General features: G+C 43.5%; 1 protein-coding gene across 2 annotated transcripts in view; it reads right to left on the bottom strand.

Annotated features, from left to right (window-relative positions):
* EDAR (ectodysplasin A receptor) overlaps positions 1-22932 on the bottom strand; it is a gene marked incomplete at both ends in the record, with an annotated part of 64822 nt that overhangs the window by 19403 nt on the left and 22487 nt on the right. Inside the window, 3 exons of one of the 2 annotated variants that reach the window (XM_080363944.1) lie at positions 4343-4524; positions 5578-5700; positions 6401-6469. In XM_080363944.1, the coding sequence (XP_080220070.1) occupies positions 4343-4524; positions 5578-5700; positions 6401-6469 (374 nt within the window). Of the gene's footprint in view, positions 1-4342; positions 4525-5577; positions 5701-6400; positions 6470-22932 lie in introns of those variants that run through there. The other variant, XM_080363945.1, reaches the window with a different exon arrangement.

Raw genomic sequence — 22932 nt, forward strand, 5'->3', positions numbered from 1 at the left:
ATGCAACAGGGAATCTGTTTTCTGCTCTTATGTACTTGTCTATGCATGTACAGTAAGCTTTTCCTGTAAAATGTATGCATTGTTAGGAAATTACTCCTGAAACTGCCTATCAAAATCAGTTGGTCATTAATGAATGACCCAGCCTACAAATAAGGGTTATAGGTCCAGGAAATTGAGTGTGCAGAGATGCAAGTTGGGTACAGGGATCTGAGGTACCTCAGAGAGCACGTAAACTAAACATGGTTCCTCCTTTCTTAATGGTTTTAAAAAATTAACCATCACTCTTCCCTTTGAATGTCTCTCGTGGCCCTCTGACACTCTATCCTTCTCTCAGGAGCAAAACTTCATCTTTTCTCTCTTATGGGGGCCTGTGTTACTTTAGCTCATGAAGCAGTTAATAAACAGGCAGGAAATGAATGCCAAACCTTAAAAAAAAAAAAAAGAGAGAGAGTGGCAGGCCAGAGATACATAAACATCTATAAAGCAAAATACAGGACAGTTAGGACCCAGTCTAATAGCCACAGTGGTTAGGAAACACAAACAGCCCTTCTGACAGTTAATTAAATCAAACTGGTGGAATATTTATTGGGTTTTGCCATAATGCAGAATGGTGAAGGATGTGTAAAGAAAACTGAAGAGGATACCCATGACAAGCAACTGTTCACCCAAGTGAGTAGGAAGCTCTGCAGCTGCAAACATTAATGATTCACTCTTATGAAGTTCCAGCAACAGATTTATGTTTCTGGCTGCTTTGCAATGCACCAAATATTACTGGCTGTGTTGGAAATATCTGATCCCCTTATATTGCTAACTATAGAGAAGAAGTGGCCTAGTAATAAAGTAATGAATTTTCATGGTGTTACTCTTCCACTATGAGACTCATTATTTCTCTTTCCTTAGCACCTTCTAGGCTCAGATTTTGAAGTGTTATAGGCAAAATCCAAGAGTAAAGGCTAGACTGAAAAATGGATGTGCTTTCCTGCTTAACACCATGGTGGTTTATCTTGGGCTAACCTTGGTGGTGTCATGACACACTCAGGGACTTGGCCCCAGGTTTAAATCTACCCTGCTGCAGAGACCAGGGCACCTGGGACCAGGGGCTGCTCTGTTCTCAGCTGGGAGCAGTCTGCAGAGACACAACAGGGAGGCGATGAGCACAGAAGTGGAGACATCCTCTGCCTTATCCAGAACTGCAGGGGGTACATTATTTTGTTAGAAATTAACTGGCTACACCTTTTCATTTAGAAAACAGAGGAAAGAGCTCCTTCATTTTCTCAAAACAGGACGGGAGGGGAGGGGAGGGGAGGGGAGGGGAGGGGAGAGGAGAGGAGAGGAGAGGAGAGGAGAGGAGAGGAGAGGAGAGGAGAGGAGAGGAGAGGAGAGGAGAGGAGAGGAGAGGAGAGGAGAGGAGAGGAGAGGAGAGGAGAGGAGAGGAGAGGAGAGGAGAGGAGAGGAGAGGAGAGGAGCTGCATTTGCTGTAACCATGGATGAACACTTGAAAAAGGGAGAGGAAGGAGAGGAGAGGAGAGGAGAGGAGAGGAGAGGAGAGGAGCTGCATTTGCTGTAACCATGGATGAACACTTGAAAAAGGGAGAGGAGGGAGAGGAGAGGAGAGGAGAGGAGAGGAGAGGAGAGGAGAGGAGAGGAGAGGAGAGGAGAGGAGAGGAGGAGAGGAGAGGAGCTGCATTTGCTGTAACCATGGATGAACACTTGAAAAAGGGAAGCACTAGTAGTGGAGCCATCTCTGGCTACATTTTAGAAAAAAAGGAACTCTTTGTAATTCTATCTTGTGAGGTGACCAGGGACTTACTCAGAGCTGAAAGTAGGTGCTGGGTCAGCATGAGGGATATGTATCATATACACTGGGCCTGTTCTTACTCCTCTGTGGGTTTCCACTTAGGGCTGCTACTGAAGACAGGCTAGAGGGACTCTTGCTCTGACCCTCTGTGGCTGTTCCTAGTTGGTTGTGATCTAAGTCACACTCCATAAAGACCTAGTGGATCACCTCATTGAGGGAAAAAGTCTGAGTCAAACCTACTTTCCAGATTCTTGATCTGTCCTGTTTACTGTGATGGAAGAGCTTTTGAGCAGGAGCAGAGGATGAAGCCTGCAATGTCCCAGAACATTATGTCTAAGTATCTCCAAAGTCCACTGGCAGCTGAACTTTGGTTTTGAGGATCACAGTTTCAGAGCTAAGACTTTAAACTGCCCCATGGTGACAGTCTTGCGACCTTTTTGAGAGCTTGACAGATAGTGTTATTCCTATTTATATGAAAGAGAACTTGGACACAGAGAAACAGTGGGTGACCCATGCTCTTGTACAAAATGTCTCCTTCTTCCCTAAGACAAATCATCAATAATAACGAAAAAAAGAAGAAGGAAAAACATATAATTATCCAGCACATTTTTTAAGGCAGTTGTAGTGCCTGGGAAAAGGCTGCCAGTTCAGTGGTATTTTCTCTAAAATCTTTTGGTCAGGATGTGCCACACACTCATCTTTTCCTCAGGATGCTTTACTGAGCTGGTCAGGGATGTAAGGGATGAGATGCCCCTAAATATAGATGACAGTATGTGGGCTGTTGCTTTGAGAAGGTCTGCAGTGCATTACAGAAGAATAGTCCTCTGAAAATGCAGACTTTAATTTTTCACTCCCATGGAGGCCACTCACCCATACCTGGCTGTCCCTGTGCCACCAGGGCCAAGTGGAAGGGTGGCCGGTTGGTTAGCACTGCTCACCAGCTCTCTGCACTGACACAAAGGCTCTGCATTTCCCCCACCATCACACAGGAGCAACCTCTGGGGTCTCTAAGTTGCATGAGTCGCCAAGTTAGCCTCAGAGCTTGTTTTAGCCCGTATTTAATTTATCTTAAAAATTTCATTTCTTCAAGCTTGGTGTAAGAGGGTGTTTTCCCATATCTGCTGACCTTGCCAAACTATCCCAGGACGTGAGAGTCACACATGGAGCAGCTCATAGCCAGATTCCAGTAGGCCAGTTTCTGCTACAGGTTACACCTGTGCAAACATCGTGTTTTGAGATTACTCCCCAAGCACCAGCTGTGCAAGCTGATTATTTTCACCTAGCACTCCGCTCCCACCTGGGTGACCTCATTAGTCCTGACAAAAAATTGCAAAACAGTAACTGTGGCCACTATTTAACTTTCTTGCTCTTTATGATGCATGAGGGGAAGTCAAGAGGGAGCTCCTTTCAAATCATGTCATCAGTTTGCTTGGCTGGCAGCTAGACAAGTCCTTCCTTTTATTTGTAAACTGTGAAAATTTCACACAGACTAACTGACAGAATAAACCCGGAAGCTTGTGGGGCCTCTTTAACAGGGTTTCCTGCACTCTAAGTAGTGTGGGTTATATTGCATCTGCAAACTGCACAAAAGCCAAATGTCAGCAGGAATTAGGTTTCTAAACCAAAGAGGCACACTAGCAGAAACTGAAAAGGTATGTAAGGTGAGGTTGTGTTTTAGAGTGTTTACCCACCCTACAAAGAAAATGTTGAGAAAGCAAATGTATTTTTGGGTTTCCAGACTTTAAAAGGCAATATAGTCAAGAATATATTGTTAACGTATTCAATGTAGAAACTGCTTTCTCACTATTACTCTCAGAATTATACTGAGTGTAAGAGACCATTAAAAAGATGGACTTAATAAACAGCATCTATTTAGCCCCTTCAGCTGGCTCTGGAAATTATTTTGACTCTGAATAACAGCACACACAACACATTAGCAGCTCCTTAGACCCCTTTTTGTAGGATAGAAAGGACCCTGAGGGACTAAAACGCCTTGGCAAATCTCACCTAACAGCTATGTTAGCTAATACTGTCAACTGCTGAAAAATTTGCCAGCTGGTCACATCTGGAGAGGAGACATTATGTGTTCCTAGATATGCTGTAGTAGGAGCATGGACCCTACAGGGTGTCCAAGGCATCCACATGGAGCTCATTCATATGACGCAAGACTGACAAGGTGGTCTTCTGAAGCTGCAGCTAGAGGCCAAGTGGGATTTCTTACAGCATCTAAAATGTCCCTGTAGACTCGTGCTCGGGTACATGAGCTGTTCCCTTTCCACTTCTAATAAAAGGAGAATTTGCATTTTTTTCTGGTGTTCCCAACAGTTGCTTCTTCAGTGAGATTTCAGTAAGATTAACATCTTCTGATTTACTAAATTCACTTATACTTTTGAAACATGTAAATGTATTGATTTAGCAGAGACTGAAAAACATAATTCACCAACACTGTACCTACAGTCAGCTAGGACCTGAAGAGAGATTGTCAGAGATTTTCACATTAGAAAATGATTTTGCAGTTCCTTGGGTCTGCGGTGAAATCCTTACCCTGGAAGACATGGCCCACACTCTGCATCATTCTCCTGATCACCAGGTGTCATGACTGTGGCTCGAAAAAAACCCTCACAGTCTTTGTGCCGCCTGCATATCTGGTAACCTCCTCTGGAAAACTTCTCTGAAGGACAGGGGATGCAGCCATAGTCCTCATCTTTGGTGCCATATCCGCATGTCTGCAAGAACAATAAGTCACTGAAAAACAGGCTCACCCTGCACCCCAGCTTCTAGCTAAAGGGAGTATTCATAGTGTGTCCCGTTGGCTTTGTAGCACAATGTCATACCATAGGAAAACAATTTATTGTTTGGTCCCTTAGTGGCTGTCCTAAAAAGGCCATGGAGGGCTATAAGGAGGGAAAATGGGAACCAGAGCATCAGACTCCTTGAAAGTGGCCCCCCATAGCTATTTATATCTTATTCCAGCAAGTCATGGAAGTGAATTCCAGCTGCTGCTCACACAGAAAGTGAACTGAACACTGAAAAGAAGATTATAGGGGAAATACGGCTGCAGCAGGGACATCAGCAATCTTGCTTTCATGCTAGGAGAGGCCAGAGGTAACATCACAAAAAGCAATGTTTGTGTGAGATTTCGTAACTCCTGAACTCACATGTCCCAGTGGAACATTACATTTAGATTAAATAAAACTAAACCAAACTGGTTATTATTCAAACAAACTTGTTCAGGACTACCAACTGTGTGAAATTCTTGCAATAGGATGTTTATGCCATTAAAACCAAACAGGATTTCAGTAATTTATTTTTTAATAAGCAACAATTATCTGCTGTAAATCAAATGGTTACTTAGGAACCATAATTTAAAACGTTGAAGAAACATCCAAGTTTCTCTAGTGCCAAAATATCTTAGTGAGAACGCAAAATTAAATTCTTGGTGTGGGGGGCCAGCGAGCATGCCAGACTAACTGATTTATCACACTGCGCCAGAACAAGAGCGTCATATATTAAATAACTATTGAGATGAGCAGAGGCTGTGTGTGAAACTTCTACATTACAACTTTTACATTATCACTTCTAACAGGCTGCTCTTGGGATATGGTACACCGGTGTGCACACATGTGGTGTCTCGCTACCACACCACCCTCCTGATTAAGCATCCTTCCCCATTTTCTCTCCTATCCATATATTACTGCCATGTAACAAAGCTTTCTTGTGTATGTGTGTGTTTGGTGCTTGATGTGTGTCCCCCTGCCAGCAGAGGAAGCTGAAATTACCATGTAAGGCTCTTCTCCCGGCTCACACTTGGGGCAGTCATGGCACATGCCGGTGGTCTGGTTGTAGTATTCGTTTTCACCGCAGTTGGAGTATTCAGCACTGGCGGAGTACACCAGGGAGACCTGTCACCAGAGAGCATCCCAGAGCACTGTCACTTCCACTGCCTTCATCCCCCATGCCTCATCTCCTCCCCTTTCCCGACTCAGAAGGTGGCAGGGCCAGCATTGCAGCATGAAATGCCCGTAAAGCTCAGAAAGAGAAGTGATGCCACTACATGGGATGGAGGTGCATATGGTTTTCAGCAACCTGGTTCTGCTGAGAGTTTCTCAGAGCACTGATGTTCATGCTTGTTGGCACAGCTGCTCCTCAAAATACTGACTGTGTAATTCCTGACCTATTAATTCTCATTCTTTCTTGTGCAGTAAATGCCTGAGTTTGCACCTCCAGCCCTTCCAGCTCTAACGAGACTTCATAAATGTGACTGCAAGGGACAATTATAACAACCTGAGATAATGAGCTGCCTCGGGCCTCAACCATGATAAAGCTGTAGTTTCATGTGACACCCAGGCTAATTTGCTCTTCCAGTGCCTTCTGTCACTCCTCCTCCCTGGGTCCTCCTCCTTCCCCCTCCTGCCTGGAGGCCTCAGTCCAAGCAGCACATGCCTGGGTGTTTTATTGAATGGAAATGGATAACTGCATTGGTCTTCAATCCCTAAGTCATCCATAGCTGTATCATGACAATTCACAGATGTTTGCAAAGACCCAAGCAGAACCCAGTTATCTTTGCATGCTGGAGAGACCTGTACGTACATGAATACCTACCACCAGAAAAGGGAAGACATGAGTCCATTTACATTCACCCAGGTGAGCCATGCTCTCTTGATATTTTACCTGAAAAGACAGAATCGGAGATTGTTTATGAACACGAGTAAATATTTGTGTGTGTTGCCAAAATAAGAACAGAAGGGCTCATAAGCAGAACAAAGGTTACAAGGGTGCGATGCCCGGAGGTCTAAACAGAGAGAAGGGGAGACGTGCAAGTGTGCTCACACACCTGCTACACACCCTCACTGCACACCTCTTTCCTCTCTTTGGGAAGACTGACGGCATAAGGGAGCCTGGTCTTGCAATCTTTATAAAAATCTGTGAAAGACGAGGAACCAAGTCTGAGCCCCAGCACTTCTTGGCTCGCTGAGAAATCCTCCCACTGAGGAACCGAGGGCTACATCTTGACTGCTGAGTAAAAGAGGAATGGAGATCAGTAGGCTGGCTTGTGTCCCCACCGCTTAGTGCTAGACCCTGCTTGATTGCGTTTGTCTAGGAAAGATCTAGATGGAATAGCCAAAAGCAGAGCCAGGGAGTGAACCAGCAGCAAGCAGCATGGGCAGCTGGCATTTTGGGGCTGCGCTTTCCTCACCGGCTCCTGCAGGTCCACCAAGAAAGCCCTGAGCTGCCTTTGGTCAGAAGTGTGGACTGCTTTTTTGTTCTTGATAAGCAAACTTTAGATTTAAGAACTCAAGGAAGAAGCCACACTTTATATTTGAAGTGCTATTACAATAGTTGGGGAAAATAAAAGCTGCAATCTCTATTATAAACAAGCGTGCTAATTTATTTCATTTTTTCAAATGAATAAGAGCTAATGTTGCATATTCATGTACTGTATTTCTTTCTAAGGGGAAATAAGAGACAGGAAAAGGAGGCACAAATTGTTTCATTAGCATGATACAACATATTTCATGGTATTGTTACAGCACATGAACTGCCCTAGGGATTTTACAGCTTCAAATTGCAAATGTTTGAGATACAGTTGCAACACATTGGTCCTAGCAGATGTAAACTACTCTTTAAATTTTCCAGATCTCAGACATCGCAAGACTTTTCGTATCCTAGAAGAATACAATTACTGTTTTGTGCCACATTCGAGCATAAAACCTACATGAGAGCAGCACTCTAGTATTTGAGATAGCCACTAACATTTACATTTTTAAACACTGAGTAGATTAAGCAAAGATTATATCACTCGAGCATCAAGCTGTGAACTTGCTTTATATGTTCCTTCCAGCAATTGGGCTAGCTGAGACAGGCAACTTAGGTGGGTGGGTGGACAAGCTGAATTATGAGTATATTCGTTTCTGCAGGAAATTGCGCTTTGAAACCTAGAAACAAAAGAGAATCAGAGATAAATTGTCCTAAATCTGGAGAAAGAGATGGAAAATAGTCATGCAGTTGTATAAACTGTCAAACATTTAAGTTGGACAAAGGCTTTGGCTATGACAGTACAGTTACTTGGAAAAGTTCCGAGGATGTAAAGTCTTACTGCATATGTCTGTTAAACTGAACCCTAATTATAAGGGAGCTTGTTAGATTTTAAATATGAATATTATTAAGGCTGTGTCCCTACTGATACAGCAAAATGATTGCATTTATTATAAATTGAGTCTGAGGCTGCTCAGGAACAAAAGTTTCTCTGGTAAAGTCTGAATCTGTAGCTTTACAGTAACAATGTGTCTTACAGTAAAAACATGTTTCAGTTGCTTTCAAGCCACCCAGATGTTTGCTGTTTGAGGTACTTATATGCAATCATGGCCAGATTTAAAAAATGGAAATGAAGAAGTGTAGCCCATTAATGTATAGCACAATATTATCCATCCATTTGGAATTTATTTACATTAAATGTTGAAAATTTCAACATATGTAGAATATTTTTCTGTCTCTCAGTATAAATATGCATGTGGGGCTATGTTTTGTATGTAAACATGGATTTTTTTCCCCCTGCATTCCATCATTATACATAGCAATATGTCAAGCATATGGAAAATACTTATTTAACTGGAAAAAGCCAGTTCAAAGTGCTGAATACAGCCAGATTAGAACTCTAGGGGGGACTTTAGCCGCAAACTGGAATACCAAAAAGCTAAATTTAATTTTAATTATTCTTCCTCCCTATTCTACTACACTGCTCTAAACTGGAAGTGTTATTTTCTGGTTTGGGAAGTTTTTTTTTTTCCCCCTCCTTTGGAGTTAAAAACCCAAATGCTTACTTTATTTTTATAAAGATGCATGAGGTTGCTGGTAGTAGGGCCATAGGTAGCTCCTCAGCTGGAATGATACCTGTTGATATCTACCGTGACATGTCAGGCTGCTCTTGTGCTTGCTGCCAATTTTCAGGCATATTAACTTACACCTATACCGTACTATCTGTTACTCCTTAATCCCATCCACACAACAAGGAATCTTCTAGTGCTAAGGTTGCTTTTGTCTGTGAAGACACACAAAGCTTGGATGGTGAGCCTGCATCTGCCAAGAAGCAGGAAAAAGAGTGACCAGTTGTTATGGTGCCTAATCAATGAAAGTCATTAGTTCTTAATGAGTCAACAGATGCTGCGCTGTTCCTTCACATTCTGCTGTGCTTTGACTAAAGCAAATGTCTCTCTCTGGTGGGATGGCAGGCAAAGACAAACAGGAGGGGGCTGAAGATGTGTTTTCACTGGGACCACATGATCGCTCCTCGGTGATTTGGGGTCTCCGGCACCTCATCTGCTGAGCCCTCTGCAGACCCTGATCGGTGTTTTTTGTTTTCAGGCTGTATGGGTGTCTCCAGGGAGGAGGTGTAAAACACAGACTTGTGTCTTTGTGGATCAGGTGTGCAATACACAACAAGCCTCGTCATGACTAGAGGGGGTTGCTAATTACAGCCATATTTGCCTTTCGGGGCATATTCGTTAATAGCTGTTAAGAATATACACATAAGCTGACAGGAAAAGGAAGACTATTTTCCCAGTGGCAACCACAGCAAGAAATGCTAGAGACTCCTTGTCTCAGCTTCTCCCCTGTAGACTGCAAGGCACAAATTTGGCCCAGGGGAATAGGAAAAGAGACGCCTGCAACCCAGTTGCTCAAATATTTCCCCTCCCAGGTGGAAGGCCCTTTTATATCGTCTTTGTAGCTGATACAAACAAATCAATGAAAAAATCTCCAAAGAGATAATGCCTAGTTCATGCTATCCAAAGGAGAATAAACATCTTTCGCAGTAGTCAGCTTTTGAGTTTGATAGTTTACTTAGATGCTTAGGTAGCACTGCCACAATGTTTACAGTACCTATGAGTAAATGGAGTAAATATAGCAAAAGTGCAAATTGTGAGGTTATCACAGCTGGTGGTCTAAGCTAAAGCTTACAGCTTTCGATGGATGATCTTAGCTGTTATTTTAATTCTGTGGATTCAATAATTAACACAGTGCAAAAGCTAATTTCCTACCATAGACCTTTTTATTTTTAAAAATATGGTTGAAAACAGGAGGAAAACAAACTCATGGAATGAAATACAGAAAAATGTGTTTCTTAATATTGTAGAGAGGAGGGGTTTTGGGGAGTCTCTGCACTTCTTTAGTTTCATCACTGATGTAGATATACTTCAAGGATACAAGACTACTTTGGAAGAGGGAAAAGCACAACTGCTCTCTCAGATAACTTCACTGCTTTGATATTTCTGTATGCATTTCTATTCTGGCATTTTCTAAGAAGCAGTTTGGTTAGCAGGTCTGTGATTACGAATGTAATTCCTGAGTAGCTGGCAAATTGGTGTCAATCACAAATCCATATCCAAGATCTCCACAACTAGCAGCAACAGCAATGGACAGCAGAATGCGAGACAAAAAGGCTTCATATAAATAAATCTGGGCAGGTTGTATGTACTTCACAAGTGCCACCAAAAAAACCTTTAGGTTTATGAGAGGAACCTCGCAACTGGCCTTTTCCACAGATTATTACAGTTTTTGTGTGTGGGCTCAGTAGATAATCTCTGCATGTTCCTGATGCTGCTAAATCCTTTTTAGCTGTGATAAGCATATAATCCTCACTGCAGGGCCTCAAGGGCTTCAGAGTTCAGCAGCAGAGTTCAGTCTGACTCCAGCCTTATGTGAAAAGATGGGGTCTGAGTTTTTGTTTCAGGAGGAAAGAGGGTTCCCTGAGCCCACCACCAAATGACAATGAGAGAAAAAAATTAGAGAAGTAATAGCAAATGGAAACATAGGGATGATGAAGAAAACTATCTGTAGCCTTGGTTACAGTTTGTATTGTTGAGAAAAAATATTATGAAGAATAATATTACATTTGTAGGACAACACAAACCACACTGTTCCTCACATCTATTTTTTAGTGCTTTGACCTCAGAAATACACCTTAAAAATTACCTCAGAGAGAGATGTAAAAAGTGTTAAAATGATGTAACTCTCTTCCTTTTACCTGAAACATCAAAAGTAAGTGAGAACAGCTCAAGCTGCACGTGAAACTTTAATTGACTCTGTGATCTGTCAACTCTGTCACAAAAATAATTCACTGCTCAGACACAGAAACAAGATTTTTCCAGTGGGAGCTGTGTTGACGAGAGGTGACATAAAAGACTCTTTAATTTGGGGGCACTATGTGCTGAGGACGTGGGGGCAATCAAGTCTAATGAGAGTTATCTGTCTCTTACAGACTCACTTATCTGGAAGATTCATCTGGATGTCTGTATTCAAGCCTGATTTCTCACCTTACATACAGGCATGTGTTGGCTCTTATGTAGATGGGCCACCAGCTTTCTGAAAAGATTTTCAGGAAAATGAAAAAAAAGATATCACAAGGTAGGAAAAAGGCAAGAAAGAAGGAAAGACTCTTTTCAACGAACTTTGCATGGCTGCTATATGTTCCTGAAGAAACAAGGGCACTAATGAGGTATGGGGGCTGAGGGGACCCTGGGGTCACCCTGCCTGCCCCCAGGGCACCCACAGCTGCTTGGCACTGAGCCAGCTACCCTCTGGCCCCCTTATTACTGGCATGGCCCTGATTCGGCGTCCTCTAGATTGATGGAGACATTCAAGGCCAGGCTGGATGGGGCTTTGTGCAACCTGAAGATGAGGGGAGGTTGGTCTATATGACCTTTGGAGGTCACTTCCAACCTGAAGTAGTCTATGATTCTGTGATGTTGGTCTCATCTGCCAGCAGCATCCCTCAAAAACCCAACCCCACCAAACCAAGGCTACCCAAGGAACATGGTGGTCTCCATCCTCACTCCGAAGTCCTCCCAGGACAGGTGGCTCACAGGCAAATCCCAATCCCTGCTGCCCCAGCAGCCTGAGGTGCTCAGGAAGGTCAGCAGGGAGTGAGCATGTGATGGCTTTTTGGGCAGGAAAATGGTAATTTGTTGATCCTGCAACTTGCCACTGCAACACATCGGCTTCAGTGACGTTTCCACTAGAAAGGCTGATATTTTGGTAGGGAAGTGATAGTGTAGGAAAAAGGCACTCATGACCTTCTGCCACGGAGACTGCTGAGGTAGCTCTCTTGTTGGTGTTGCTTTATACAAAGAAGCAAATACTCATTAGGGAAAAACATGAGCAGGGACTTGTAGGTCCTCCAGTCAAAAGGCTGCCCTGACCCTTAGGCTGAGTCACACGATCTCTTTTGTTTTCTATAATTAAAATAAAATAATAATAAAAAAAAAATCTAGGATTTGTTCTGATGCACAATTAAAAAAAAATCTGAAACATCATATTTGTAATGGGAAAACAAATCTTGTCTTTTTTGGCCAGTCCCCATGAGGATTTTCCTCAGTGAGAGAGGCTTGCTTTCCATGTCTCCAAAACTAAAATTTTTCTAAGGTGATTTACGTGAAGACTTCCCAGTTATTTTCAGCTCCTCCTAATGTCTGCCAGGAAGTACTACAATTGACACAATTACTCCTGGTTCCCTTGCCTGTTTGCTTACTCGTTTCTTTCAGAAGTGCTTAGGCTTTTCTTTTCAGAAACGTTGGCAATGGCAGCGGTGGGAACAGTGTGCTGGAGGCACACCAGAGCTGCACTCCATTTTCCCCCAGAGAGCTCCTGCTCCCCAGTCCAGGTAAACTCGCCCTGCTGCCAGCTCACAAGTGCTGGAGGGCACCCGAGTTTTCCATGGAAATAGTTGCAAGAAGGATCTTACATCATCACAAAAGGCTGCAAATGAGCACATTAGACTCCCAAGCCTAATAATTCTAAGGTGAGAATTAATGAGCAACAGTATAGTCCTTCACTGTCTAAGGGGCTGTCCCAGGGCTGCATCAGCTCTGTGCTTTCTCCATCACCACTTCCTAAGAAGTTTCCTCATCTGAGAGGAAGCTTGTTTTTGGCATTTGCTTCTGGGAGCAAGGTAAAATCGCTGATTTGAAAACAACTCATTTTAGATTCAGTAGCTCTCCTTAATTCCTAAGACAAGTATTACTTTCTATTTGGAGCAGAAAATTAAAAGCTTATTAGGAAAATGCAAACCACTGAAGCAATGATGATGTTTTTCTAACATATTTTCCTTTTTTACTGGGCTTTATGCTTTCTAGATGACAGATAAGCAAATAAGAACAGTCCAAGTCTTGGCTTGTGTTATTAAGATTGATAAGCATTTGAGCGCACACTTTGCTTCCGTTTCTCAGGGTCTGATTCTGTGAGCTGCTGAATACCTTCAAATCTCACAGTATTTGGGAAGGGCAGGATTTTTCATATTGTGCAGAGACTGACATCTTTTTTATACAATAATGGTTGATGGGCAGGACAGAAGTAGAGAAATTTAGAAATACTTTACATGAAGAAATTGAGGTGAAATCCTACAGTGACCAACAACAGAATTTACAGAAACTGTAAATAGAATAGAAATAACATGGTGACCATCAATAAATAATGTCTGCTCTTAGCTCTAAGCCAGAAAATTGTTAGAGAATCTAACACGCAGTTCTGCTTTTTTCCATGGTTTACATGAAAACATCAGAATTACTGCATCTTGCAGGCACAGTGAATAGCAGCTGGGGTGCTGTGGGAAGGGGCTGCAGCAAAGCATGGAGGTCCCTTTGGAGGGTGAACCTCCCCTGAGCAGGTTGCTGCATGGAGGAGGATGTCATTGGGAGGGTTCCAGCCACAAACTTTCTTTCCCTCTACAAGTGTCTGAAGCAACAGTGCAGCAATTACACCGTGTTTGGCAAAGGTAATGAAGTCAGTATTAGGTGGTGGCCATTTGTACTTTGGTACTTGATTTTCGAGTCCCAGAAAAGCCTCTTGTTTGTCAACAGGCCTCTGTCTTGCAGACAAAAGGGTACATATGCTGCCAACAAACATTAGGGTTTTTTTTATTATTCTACTTTTTACACAACTCTGTTTGAAGGGGATTTATTATTTTTGTAAACTAAAGGCTGGCTGCATTTAAATTAAAAAAACTACATCCCAAGCTGCCCAGGCCACCATTGTTGGGAAGAGCAGGGAGAAGGAGCACAGAGAGGGGAAGCTCTCTGCAGGGAACAGGGGCCACACAGCAAGCGGGCGCCATGCCAGGGGGTGCCCGAGGGGAGAGGTTGCTGGGGGGCACAGCATGGGCCCCCTGCAGCACCAGCCAGGGCTTGTGGGCCCCTGTAGTCTGAGCAGGGAGATGCAGGGTGGTACATGGGAGCAGTTCCCCCATGTGCCCCATCCACCCACCCACCTCGTGGGTGTGGGTCCCCCAGGGGGAATAGAGAGAGGATGGGGCGTAGAGGCCAAAATGCAGCTCCTGGTTCAAGGCCAGGCAGAAGAGCATGCCACAACAACCAAACCCTCTATATCTGTGGGTAGTTGCGAGCTACAACCTGCTGGGGCTGCTATTTATGCCAACCACCCCACATAGAAGTGAGAGGAGGAACAACCACCACTTTTGCTAATAGCAGCTGAAGTCACAGCCCACTATATGGACATACCCATAGAAATTATGTGTTTACAGGCACACAGGTGGATTCAAACACATCTATTCACACCCACATCCCCTCAGAGAGACTGACTGTCCCTCAGATCTCTGTTCAGCCTGGATCTGCCCAATATCAATGCCCCCATGGAGGGGGATCTCTGTGCTTAACGTGCTGCGTAGGGTTACAATTAGGAAGTAGATTGCCTCCATTCCTAGGGAAGGAGGAAGAAATGTCTTTCTCTGTTGGAATACTTTCTCTTTTGAGTCAATAATCATAAAATCTCTTCAGAATTTCTCTGAGGCCCTCATTTTTTCTTTTTTTTAATGAAGGTGTTTACATTCCTAATTAAGGAGTGCATTAAGCCTAGTGGTACCTTATCTGATAAGCCTGTTACAAGGCTATGTCAAGCTGAGTTATCCCCTGGGCTGGAAATGCACAAGCCAAGAGCTTGCAATTAACTTGGGTTAATTACAAAATACCAGAAATGTAATAATGTATTTAAAATATAACACAGGTGCTAATGATCCTATTTTTTTTTCTTTCTTTCCCACCTCCTTTTTTTTCCTTCTGTAGGATCTTAAAGCCTGTCACTTCGCTTCCAGGTAACACCCCCTCCCCCCAACTCCACAGGTGTTAACCACCTTTTTTCTCTCATGTGGTGGGATTGATTAGCATAGTGAGATTGATCCAAGAGTGAGTACCTCTGCCTTACAGTTAGTATGGCTTTTACTGCTGCTTTTTGGATCTGCTGAAGGGACTAGACCTGAGATGTTTCTTTTCTCTAGATCTATTGGCTGGTCTAATAAAATACATAATTTCTCTCACCATGTCTATTCTCCCACCGCCAGCACTGTCATGCACATCATGAGAACTTTGAGACAGCACCACCAGCAGTGCCATGCAAGATGTAAGCTTGTGCGAATAACCACTCAGCTTCCTTCCCACGAAAAAGCAAACTTGTGACTGCATCCTGGCCATTTCAGCAGGGGTATTGCCTTGCAGCTTGGTGGGCTCAGCTAATTCTGATTGCAACTTGCAGCCCAGAACACTTAAATCAGACTGGTTTTGAGAGACCAGGCAAGAGCCTTCAATTCAGTAACTGATCTTTTGACATGATCCATCCAGAGCTCTCTGCTTGCTTATGTTTTACCTGTTGGACCTATCCCATATTCCTTATGCTTATCAGTGTCAAATGTTTTATTGAAGTCCAGACAGCCCATGGTACCTGCTCTATTAGAAATAAAATCTTCCTGTCAAGGATAAATTAGGAGCCTGGTATCACAGATCCAAAGGAAGTCTCTATTTCTTCCATGATCTACAGCAAACGTAAGCGCATTTCTTGTGCAAAAAACACTAATGAAACAGCTGGAGCTATTGACCCCAAGTGTAGATGGGGAGGGGAGAATATTTTCAGGATTAGGGAACTACCAGCCAAAAGTGTTAACAAAAACCAACTCCCTCAACCCTAGAAGCACCACAGTGGACTGCTGAAACCACATGAGGCAAGCAGCAAGGCAGGGCACGAGAAGGATGAATAACTGTGGGTACAACCATCCCAAATCCTTCCTAGCTACAAGGGGTGTGCAATGGGGGAGAAGAGCTTGCTGAGGTGAGTGGGAGCAGGAGCAGGTTGCTATCCTGAAAATAAGCCCTACCCTGAAATAAGCCCTAACATGTTTTTTTCAGGATTTTTGAGGGTGCTCAAAATATAAACCCTACTGCAAGAACAAGCCCTAGTTACAGTTCATAAAAACAGGTAATTTAAATAGTGTCCAGGCAGCTATACGTGTAAAAAAGTAAGCATCTTTTGGAGCAAAAATTAATACCAACCCTGTCTTATTTTGGGGGAAACAGGGGCCAGCAGGGTCCAGGGGTTGCTCACTGCAGGTAGCTCAGGGAGATTCCTGCCTGCATGGCCACCCTAGGGCAGATGTGGGGCTGTCTCCTGTGGGCTCTGCTGGTGTCTCAGCCTGGATGCCTGATGCCTGGGAACTGGGGTAACTGGAAACCATTGCACAAACTACTGTCTCCCCTATAATATCTGAGGATCAGGTTTTGCCACATGCTGACCTGACAGCAAAAAATGCAGAAGGCATGGGCAAAGGCGGGAGTTCGGGCAGGCAAACTAATGCCCTGGAAGGCAAGCCAGGTGTTTGGGTGCATAGGGTGTTTGGAAAGCCAAGTATAGGGTGTTTGGAAAATATATATATATAGAAAGGAAGCTATACTCCTTCTGCTTGTGCTATGCGACACTGCTTTTCCCATGTGTGCTACAAGGGTGTTCATGACTGTCTCCCCACATCACCCTGAGAGGGCTGCTGCCTGCTTCTGACCTGAGTACCACTAACCCCAGACTACGTGTCCTCTTCTAATATACTGTATTTCACATTGGCTTTATATTACCTCCCCTCCCCCACTTAACTGCTCTTTTAGCCAATTCACATGCTTTTTATGGTGCTACAACCTGACTATGCTGTGAGCAGAAATGGATATTTTTGTTATCCCGACGCACATCTATTGCCTCATCCCATTCCAGTGACACAAGCACAAGAAAACACCAAGATGCGGTTTCAGAAGCATTACCCTGTCCTAACATAGAGGTGATGTGGTGGAAATGTAACAGAGCACTGTGGGAAAAATGAAAGGGATAACACCAGAAAATAGTTGAAATGATGGTGAACATCATGGTCTTTCCGTCTTAGTTTCTAGCATCTAGACATTTAGTTGCATGAATCTCTAAAATGCGTGTTTGTTTAAAGCTGCTTTTTGATAAAAGAGCCTTTGGACATGTCAAGAGTCTTACTATAATGGTGAACCAGATCTAAGGTTTTATAATATTCTGTTTTGCTGTAGGGAAAACTAAATAATGATAGGAAAGGGACCTCTGGGAAGCAATAACAGTCCTAAGAAGTCTGGAAAACAAGAAGCCAGTGAGAGGATTTAAAGTTATCTCTTGAAACATTTAATATGATCAAATAAATATAATCTTTTCTGTTACAAACCAGAAGGTGACACATTTTCCTAGTGGATGATAAGGGATGTTGTAGCGAATAAATGCAGCTCCTTCCAGCTGTTTTAATAGTTGTTTGTAAAATCTTGTCAGCCTTGAGAAGTTTTGGATTTGGTTATTCTTTAAAAAGGAGAACTTCCTATAGCTCCCTTTAGCAGCTCTGAAATGTAAAGTGTCAACCACAAGCAGCTGAAGACCTTCTACTCCTTCTGACTGCAGTACTTGCTGAGAAAGGAGGTATTCTGGGATAACGCTATTTTGTACTGCAAATTTAAAATCAGATGTGAATTATCCTCTCCATAAAACACCTTTGAATAGATTTAATAATGCCCCACCGATGGTCAATTTAATGTTTTGATTTAATGTATGTCCTGTGAGTGTTTTCTTTACACAACTTACAAGAAAAGGCCTGAAAATTTGGGTCTCCTAAACCAGACCCTGACTCCACTGGGGGGCAGTGCATTAGCACGCATATCAATTCTGTACTCACCTTCTCCTGAGAAAGCAAGTTTTCCCAGATAAATATTTACTTATCATGTGAGGTTCTGCTTAATGAAGCAAATACGGTCAGGCAAATATCTACGGTGAATATCTCTCTTATACATGCTGTTAGATTACTGATTTGCTAGCTAAACGACTAACGCTAACCTGAGAATGAAACCAAGCCTGAGTACAGAGGCAGTTTAAAGATAAACTATTTATTGGCACCAGGATCAACAGATTCTAAATTAGCTACAAAGCTGCAGGGAATAATGACATGTGAAGTCAGTTTTTTGGGTTTTGTTTTTTTTTTTTTTTTCTTTAATTCTTAGCCCCTCAGGAAATTTGTGATGGTTTGATGTTCATCTGGAGTCTTGTCAAAATTCTATAGAAACTTAATAGCCTGCCAACATGGGTGGTTGTTGCTTGGAGGCATTTCAACATGGCAAAGGTCCTGTCTGCATGCTGCAGACCTGTATCCATCAAAGGCTGCTTGGAATGACATGAAAACAGGAGCCGTGTGGTGTCAGAATGCCTTGTGCAGGATTGCAGGGGTAATATATGCACATCCCTGCTCTCCTGAGGCAGCCAAGCTGTAGGAGGAATCCATTTGGCCCCTTAATTATTCCAAGCACCACCTAAGCTTTAAACCCCACAAAGTGCTACCACACCTATATACCAGGGTTTGGGTGGGACAGGGCTCCCAGTTCTCTGGTTAGAAGAAAAATGAAGACCAGAGGGCAGCTGGGGGGGCAGGATGAAGCTGGGTGGAAGCACGAACCAGGGCAGAAGTCTAGGCAAGGAGCTGGAAGAAGCATGTAGGCTGGTGTCCAGATCAGGAGTCCTGGGCTGGAGAAATTGCACCAAGGGTGAGAACAGAAGTGGGAAACATGACATAAATGGAAGGCAGCAGAGGCAAGCACAGGCTGTAGTTGACCTTTGGTGGGGGTGCCACCATCTGGTCGTTACACAGCAAGCTGTAAGGACAGTTGTATGGTGGGGTCTGTGTAACATGACTCCACAAAATGTCATGGGCCCTCCAGGGTTAAAGGCAATCACAATGCATGGTGCCTACAGAGTTGGAAGCCATTACAATAGGAGGGAATGGTATGGGCTGGCAAAGCTTCAGGATGCAGAACTAGATCCACCCTGTGCTGAGTGGTGGGATGGGTAAGAGGATGAGCCTTAAAGCACTCTTGTGATGAGGTTCAAGCTGCTACTTGAAGGCATGGGAGAAAACAGCATGGGAGAGCAGGGATGTCTGCCCCATGGCAGTGCAGAGAGCTGCTTGCACTTCCCACAGCAACGCTCTGCTGTGCCATGCCAAGCATTTTGGGATGGTGACAAGAATTAGAGTGAAGAATTAGTTAGTAGGAAAAAGCCTTGGTTACACACCACCATGGAAGGAGACACATAATTATTTTGGCCTGAACCCAGGAACCGGATAGCTGAGGGATACATACACATGGAACAGCTACCATAGGTGAAACAGTGGAATTGCACTACAGCAGAGAAAGCGCTTGGGCAAGTTTTGTGCGAGTGTTGTGCCTTTCCAAGCACAGACCTTGGCCTGAGTAGTGCAAGTGGAGGAACTGCTTAACAGCGAGAAGCCTGTGCTGGCAGGACTGCCACCTAAGGCTTCTGAGGGAGCTGGTGGAGGTGCTCACCAAGACATTTTCCATCATTTATGGGAAGTCCTGGCTAAGCGGGCAGGTACCTGTTGACTGGAGATTAGCCATGTGATGCCTATCTACAAGAAGGGCTGGAAGGCAGATATAGGGAATTACAGACCTGTCAGTCTGATAGTGCCAGGGAAGGTTATGAAGTAGATCATCCTGAGTGTCACATAAAGCACATACAGGATGACCAAGTGATCAGGCCCAGTCAGCATGGGCTTATGAAAGGCAGGTCCTGCGTGACCAACCTGATCTCCTCCTATGAAAAGGTAACTCACTTAGTGGATCAAGGAAAGGCTATGGATGTTGTCTGCCTGGACTTTAATGAAGCCTATGACACCATATCCCACAGCATTCTCCTGAAGAAACTAGCAGCTCATGGCTTGGATGGGTGTACTCTTCACTAGATAAAAAACTGTCGGATGGCCGGGCCCAAAGAGTTATGGTGAATGGAGTCAAATCCAGTTTGCAGTCACAAGTGGTGTTCCCCAGGGCTCAGTATTGGGGGCAGTTCTGTTTAATCTCTTTATCAATGATCTGGATGAGGGGATCAAGTGCGCCCTCAGTAAGTTTGCAGATGACACCAAGCTGGATGCCCATGTTGATCTCTTGGAAGATAGGAGGCACTACAGAGGGACTGGCTTGATTGATGGGCTGAGGCCAACTATACGAAGTTCAACAAGGCCAAGTTCTGGGTCCTATACTTGAGTCACAACAACCCCAGGCAATGACACAGGCTTGGGGAAGAGTGGCTGGAAAGCTACCTGGTAGAAAAGGATCTGGGGGTGTTGATCGACAGCTGGCTGAACATGAGCCAGCAGTGTGCACAGGTGGCCAAGAAGGCCAACAGCATCCTGGCTTGTATCAGAAATAGTGTGGCCAGCAGGACTAGGGATTGTTCCCCTGTACTTGACGCTGATGAGGCCCCCACCTCAAATTCTATGTTCAGTTTTGGGCCCCTCACTGCAAGAAAGACATTGAGGTGCTGGAGTGAATTTAGAGGACAACAAAGCTGGTGAAAGGTCTGGAGAACCAATCCTATGAGGAGTGGTTGAGAGAACTGGGGTTGTTTACTCTGGAGGAAAGAAGGCTGAGGGGAGACCTTATCACTATCTACAACTACCTGAAAGGAGGTTGTAGCATGGAAAGAGTTGGTCTCTTCTCCCAAGCAGCAAACAATAGCATGAGAGGAAATGGCCCCAAGTTGCACCAGAGGAGATTTAAATTGGATATTGGGGAAAAATTTCTTCACTGAAAGAGCTGTCAGGCATTGGAACGGGCTGCCCAGGGAAGTGATGGAGTCACCATCCCTAGAGATATTTAAAAGATGTGTAGATGAGGTTCTTAGGGACATGGTTTGGAGGTAGACTTGGCAATGTTAAGTTAACCATTGGACTTGATGATCTTAAAGGTCTTTTCAAACCAAAATGATTCTATGATTTGATGACTCTGTGACTAACCTGGCAGGGACATGTGCTGTGGAGGGAGCACTGCCTCTCAGCAGGGCCTTAGTTTGCTCTCTCTGGGGCCCTCACAGTGTTTCTGTAGTTGCATGGCTGTACCCTTTTAGATGATACAGGTATCACTCTGTGTCTTGTGTCAAGCTGTAGAGAAAGTGAGGTACAGATTAGATACCTGCACCAGGACTGTACTCATGTCTGATGATTTGAGCTAGTCCAGATCATTGCTCTTGTCCCTGTTTGGGTACATTAATACAGGTTCTGGAGCAGAGCTGGGCAGAAGTGGTAGAGCTATTTAGGATCCCTCTAGGCTAGGAAGAGGCAGAATTTGCTGGAAGTTCATGCTGACTCATCAGTCCCTGGATCTGGGAGCTTGTGGAGGAGGTTCTCACTGTGCTTTGTGGGTTTGGTTTGGTTTTGTTTTACTTTGCTTTGTTTTGATTTGTTTTTCAGGGCTGAACATGCCATGGATGGCTTTGTCCGAGAGCCTTGTGGCCAAGAACACAGATTTACCTTGTTCCACAGGTTGGTGGAACACATCTGGGCTTTGTAAGGAAAAGACTTCTGAAGCATGAGGAGGAGGAGGCAGAGGAGGCACTCAAATAAATGGCCTTACTAGGTCCCACGCAGCTGATAAACTATATTATGGCCATGGGAGGATGAAGGGTGAAGTTGGATACTTTTGACTCTGGATAGGGGAGGTGGGCTGTTGAGAAGCAGTGCAGTAGGTTCCTGATAGAGGAGAAATGCTACATGTCTAGTTGAGGGTATGTCATTCCACTCAGCTTGTGGGCAGAAGAGAAGTGCAAAGCAGAAAGCAGAGCTGGCTAAAACTAAGATAATTCTAAGATTAAAAATAATTTTTGGTAATTAATGGATAATTCATGTTTATCAGGATTATAAGAAAGAAGAATAGCTTACAGCTGTAAATTCAAGTACATTTTTACTTTCTAAGCATTTAAGTACTCACCGTAATTGCAGCAATGAAATGCTGAAGGCTCTTCTTGGATTAAACTTGCCTGCAATTCAGAGGATACTGCAAACACTACTCTAGATCACATGGACCTATATTTGAAAACTTGGATCATAGATGCCTCCTAGTTTGGATATCGCATTTCCATCTGATGGCCTTCATGAAGTTTATTACTAAACATGGAAAAAAAATAATTCTCCCTATATTTAATTTCTATCACCTCTGACAGCTTTCTAGTTTGTGTCTGTGTGTGCAACATTTGTGGCCAAGTTTTTTGACACAAAAATTCCTTTTGCAAGCTAGCATGGATGTTTTTCCTATACTTCATCTCCCTATTTTTGAAGGAGTGATTTTGATGATTAAGTAATTGTAATAAAATAAAGCTTATACTGAAACAAATCTCAGAGCTACATTAATTTAGCCTAATTAAAATAAGATTCTTGCATCTTCTCAGCTATACTTTCTTTAAAAGTCTATGTATCTCCGAGACACATTGAGTGCCAAAACCACCAGACTATAAAGCCATTAGATTTTACAGAGAATTATATAGACCTTTGCCAAATCAATCTATCAGTACAGTAAAATGCATCCTGTCAGAAGAAAAACTGGTGATTCTGAGATCTGTGCTTATTATGTAATTATCAGTTATCAAATAATTCAGTCATTAAAAAAAGGACCGAATGGCATCTTAAGAAGTTATCTAATCTACCCCTCTGTTTCACACTAAGATAAAATCGTTTTCCACCACCAGCAAACATTTATCTAACTGAGTCTTGGGAACCTCCAGTGACAGAGATTACACAATTTTTCCCTCGTCTATTTATTCCAGTACTCTGCCATTCTTGGCGTTAGGCAGTTTCTCTTAATGTCTAATCTACATCTCTCTTCATTCACTTGAAGCTGCTGCCATTTGTCTTATCCACCACAGATGTGAAGAACAGGTTATTCCCTTCAGCTCTATAGTATTTGAGTCTGATCTGATTTCTCAGCTTGATCATATTTTATGCAAAACTGTCCTAACTCATTCAATCTTGTATT

Source organism: Nesoenas mayeri, assembly GCF_963082525.1.
Source record: "Nesoenas mayeri genome assembly, chromosome: 1".
NCBI classification, from domain to species: domain Eukaryota; kingdom Metazoa; phylum Chordata; class Aves; order Columbiformes; family Columbidae; genus Nesoenas; species Nesoenas mayeri.